The 4,671-nt window shown below is 37.1% G+C and overlaps 1 protein-coding gene across 1 annotated transcript; it reads left to right on the top strand.

Annotated features, from left to right (window-relative positions):
- Positions 1–349: 349 nt before the first annotated feature.
- Positions 350–3,743, top strand: LOC109093479 (microfibril-associated glycoprotein 4-like). The gene is made up of 5 exons (XM_042717557.1): positions 350–498; positions 586–786; positions 867–976; positions 1,099–1,271; positions 3,317–3,743. Exons 1-5 carry the CDS (start codon positions 493–495, stop codon positions 3,568–3,570), a joined length of 744 nt encoding a protein of 247 aa, XP_042573491.1. The 5' UTR covers positions 350–492; the 3' UTR covers positions 3,571–3,743.
- The last annotated feature ends 928 nt before the right edge of the window (positions 3,744–4,671 follow it).

Here is a 4,671-nt window from a genome sequence, read left to right as displayed (position 1 = left end):
AATCTGAGTGCAAGTAGTCAGGCTGTGTGAGTGTGTCAGAGGCAATTTACACTTTAAATATAAAAAATTAATTATTATGAATAAAATAGTTGTGGCCATTTTGGCTTTTGTTATAAGTGATGGTGTACGAGTAAGTGTGTAAATAAGTTTTGCTCGCGGGATGGGTTATTTGCCAGAATCCAATATTTAATTTTGAATCTCTCTCTCTCTCTCTTTCTCTCTTTCTCTAAACATAAATTACAGATAATATGATCATGTAGCTAGACATCTAGTGCTTCATGGTGGACATTTACATAAAGATGCAGAGGAGGAGCCTGAGAATCTGACAGATATATAAAGAGTGTTTGTATCGAACAGAACAACACAAAAGTTACTTTACAGAACATAAACAAACCTGAACTTTCAGAAAATAGACATAATATAAAAGTGATTGTTATTTTTGTCTAGGTAAAACAGATCCCTCCTGTGATCTACTGAGGAAAGATTGAGAAGATGGCAGTAAGTTCATCATTAACTCTACATTCCTAGAGATGTTTTCAGCTTTATTTCAGTGTGATGTTCATCTCTTTCTCTCTGTCTCTGTAGAGAATGGTGTTTTTGGTGGCTCTTCTACCGGCTGTACTGGGCAGTGACTGTAAATTCATGCCATTCGACTGTTCTGACATTTTAAGCTCAGGACAAAAGATCAGTGGGATTTATCCCATCTATCCAGTAGGTGACACTTCTCTCTGGGTTTACTGTCACATGATCTCAGATGGAAAAGATAAAGACAAAGGAGGATGGACGGTATGAATGTAACTTCAGATCATTAAACACACATCAGCACATTCATTATGAATCATATATTCTATATAAACCTGTGACAGGTGATTCAGAGGAGAATGGACGGCAGTGTGAATTTCTTTCGGCCGTGGGATCAGTACAAGAGAGGATTTGGGAATGTGGAGAGTGAATACTGGCTGGGTAAGATCTCACAGTGTGTGTGTGTGTGTGTGTGTGTGTGTGTGTTTGTGTGGACTGGCTGGGTAAGATCTCACAGTGTGTGTGTGTGTGTGTGTGTGTGTGTGTGTGGATGTTCATGTCCAGTGTTTGGTTGAGCGTGTTCTTCATGTGTGTGTACCAGCTGACACGCAACAGGAAGTACATGCTGAGAGTGGATCTGGAGGACTTTGAAGGAAATCAAGTTTTTGTTCTGTACTCGTCTTTCTCTGTGGGTCCTGAAGCTGATGGGTATCGACTGCATGTTTCAGGATTCACTGATGGAGGAGCACGTAGGTGTTACAGTTTTGTTCTGTGTCTTTGTGTTTTAGTTAAATATTTTTTGTCCCTTCCTGTTGGTTTTTTCCTGGTGTCGTCTCTGTTATGGTTGTGTTACTTGCCAGCTTTGTTTGGTTCAACCTGTGACTATTATTAAAGACTATTTTGGAACTTTACCTTTTTCATCCTCCTTGTCTTTACAAGCATTATTGTGACAGAACACCAGACCTGAAACATGAAATTGAAGATTGCATCAATAAATGTGCCCCAATGTGAAATTATTACAGTCACAATTGGGCCACAATCTTTATTTTACAAAGAAGAAGAGACTTGGAGGTGTATGTGAAGAAGTTCATTGGTGCCAGCCATCTCGTCATCTGCAATAACATTACCCTCATGGAGGGGTTTTGGGTCTGATTGGGCAACGAGATCCGGTTTGTGATGCCCTAGGTAAACTCTTACTGGACGCTGGCTAAATACATTCCATGTCCGTCCTGGAGGAAAATCCTGAGATTCTGGCTGACCAGATGTGTGAGCCTGCCACAACATCCCTGCCTGTGGTAATTTTGGTGGAGCTGGATTCAGGGGAATGGCTTATTGACTGGGAGATGGAGGTAGTGCTTCCTACCCATAAACCTTTCTCCTGTATAAGTGTGTCTTCATCATCGCTGATCCTACTCAGCTTAGAGTCTTCTTCGTCACTGGTTCAGTCCAGGTCTGAGTCTTTGTAGTCGTTGATCCTGTCCAGCTAAGAGTCTTCATTGATCTCTGATCCCACTCAGCTCAGAGTCTTCTTGTCACCAGTCCTGTCAATAACTAAGCCTGCTTCCTCACCCAGTCTTCCTTTCCAGCATGTTCCACCAAAACTGGCCATTCCTTCAGCTCTGCCTCTGCTGGTGCCCTTCAACCCCTCAGCGCCGCCATCATTTCTGCCATACAGCCCTGATCTGCCTTGGGAATTTCAGTACCTAGCTCTGCCCTGGCCTGAGGAGTCCCAAGTTACGCCTTGTCCCTTGGAGCCCCCAGCCCTCCACCTCTATTCTGTCACAAAAATTCAAACAGTTAATACCATTTTGACACTCTTAAATTTGGCATTACAGGTTGCTTCAAGCATTGAGCATCAGTCATTCCTTCAAATTTAATGTTATAAAGTAAAATAAACATGACTGATCATTAGAAGTTATGTTGAAAGCTACAGTACAACTCATGCAATCTATTGAATTAATAGAAAATCGTATGATTTTAATGAGAAAACATCACCTTAACAAGTCAGCGTTTTTATATCTGAAGTATCCCTGTACATTCTTACAACGCTAAGCATGTAAATGGTTATTTGTTTAATTTTGGGAATTCCCCCTGCTTATTAAAAAGTTACATTCATATACATTACAGAAGCAAACATCAGATGAACATGATAAACAACGGACAGACGAAATCCTCAACATATGTACAAATAACAAGCTCATTCTGAAATCTGAATAAAGATTTATGCTTCTTATTCACATACCTTAATTTGCCTTGTACAGTCAGTTTATGTAATTTGTTATTATATAAGAATATTGCAGACAGAAGTAAAAATTAATTTACATACAAATACCATAAAAACTAATCCCATGCGACTGATACTCTTTAAATCGGGTGATGTAGGTAAGTGTTTTGGCTGTTAGTTTATGTTGATATTTTGTGTTAGTGTTTTTTTTGATGTTTCCTCGAACACTTCCGGTGGCTTTATCACCTGTCAGTAGTTTAGAACGCAATGAGCATCCAGTCATTAGATATACATCAGTGGACATACCTGAAAATAAATAGCAGTTGAATATAGTACTTTGGGCTCTGTTGTTAATTTTAACCTCTAATATTACAGTAATGTACCAAATAAGAGGGTTCCTTGTATAGTTTACAACATACAACAGTTTTTTTTTTTTTTTTTTTAATCAGAAATAGATGTCCTTCTAAATAACCAGAAATGTATTATTATAAATGCTAAATATGTCATAAATAAGTGAATAAGTCATAAATAAAATCTCAGTCTCCTCAATGATGCTCTTCCTCTCCGCAGGTGACTCTTTGTCCTTCCATGACGGACAGAAGTTCTCCACATTTGACAAGGACCAAGATTCCCATGAACAGAACTGTGCCAGACTGTATCTCGGGGCATTTTGGTACAGTAACTGTCACGGTACAAACCCCAACGGTGTGTATTTATGGGGAAAAGATCCAACCTTTTATGCCATTGGAGATGTTTGGCAAACTTGGAAGGGGTTTGATGTCGGTCTGAAATCCATCCGCATGAAGATCAAACGTGTGTCTTAGAAACATTAGTGTTTTCAGGAACCAATGTCTGATATTGTTTTCACTATTTGACAAATGTGAAGGTTTAAGGTTTTACTTTATCTTTGTTTCTGTTTATTTGATTTACTATCATATAAATGAATCAAATCTTCAAATAAACGCCTGCATTGAAAGCATTATGTCTATATGTACATTATGTCAGATGTGATCTCATCGGAAATCAATCATTTTATGAACAATAAATCGTAACATAAGTGAAACAAATGCTTAAATAAAGTTGATGAATCATTAAATAAGTGAAATAAATGAATTAACAATTTATTTATCTTTACAAAAGTGAAATACATTAGATAAATCAAAATTTTGCGGCCAAAATCCAGTAATTTCAATAAGACTCTGTGTGAATTTTCCACACTGACGGAAATCTGCAGGGTTTGAAAGATACTTATGGAAGCCCGTTTCCGCCACAAAATAAAAAATAAAGAAAGTAATTGTCACCTTTTTCTCAAAATGTTGACATTTTCCCACACAATTTTGACTTTTTTCCCCTCCTCAGAATTGCATGATGTAAACTCACAGTTGTAAAAAAAAAATAAATAAATAAATAAATAAATAACGTTGCAAAGTTGCAATTACTTGTTTTTTTTTTTTTATTCAGTGGCGGAAAATGGCTTCCGTAGATTTTGGTGTGAACTGTGCTATACGTTGCTATTTTATTGACAATAGAAAATGTAGAAAATTTACTTTTTTGTAGCTGCTGAATGGATCTGTGTTTCATCAGTTATCTCAACAGAATATTAAACATGAACAGATCTCCTCCTATATTTAAACAGACAAACCAACTTAATTATCCTATCTGTTTCAAAGCATGCATGTGTCCCACTTACTCAATTTCTTTGTAATTTGTTGTTAAAGATGAATAATATTGCTAAGAAATATGTAATAATTGTAGTTCCCAAAACTATTCAATATAATTTCTCCATTCTAAAATATTTTAATTGAATTTTAGAAACATTTTAAGTAGGCCTATATTTTACTGTTAGACGTGTGCAGTGTAATTTGCTGCTCTCTGCTGTCATTCAGCAATCACTACAGCAGGTTTCTACTGACAGCCCTAATATG

The sequence above is a fragment of the Cyprinus carpio genome, chromosome B1 (assembly GCF_018340385.1).
Source record: "Cyprinus carpio isolate SPL01 chromosome B1, ASM1834038v1, whole genome shotgun sequence".
In the NCBI taxonomy this organism is placed as follows: Eukaryota; Metazoa; Chordata; class Actinopteri; order Cypriniformes; family Cyprinidae; genus Cyprinus; species Cyprinus carpio.
This window is presented reverse-complemented; position numbering and strand designations above follow the sequence as displayed.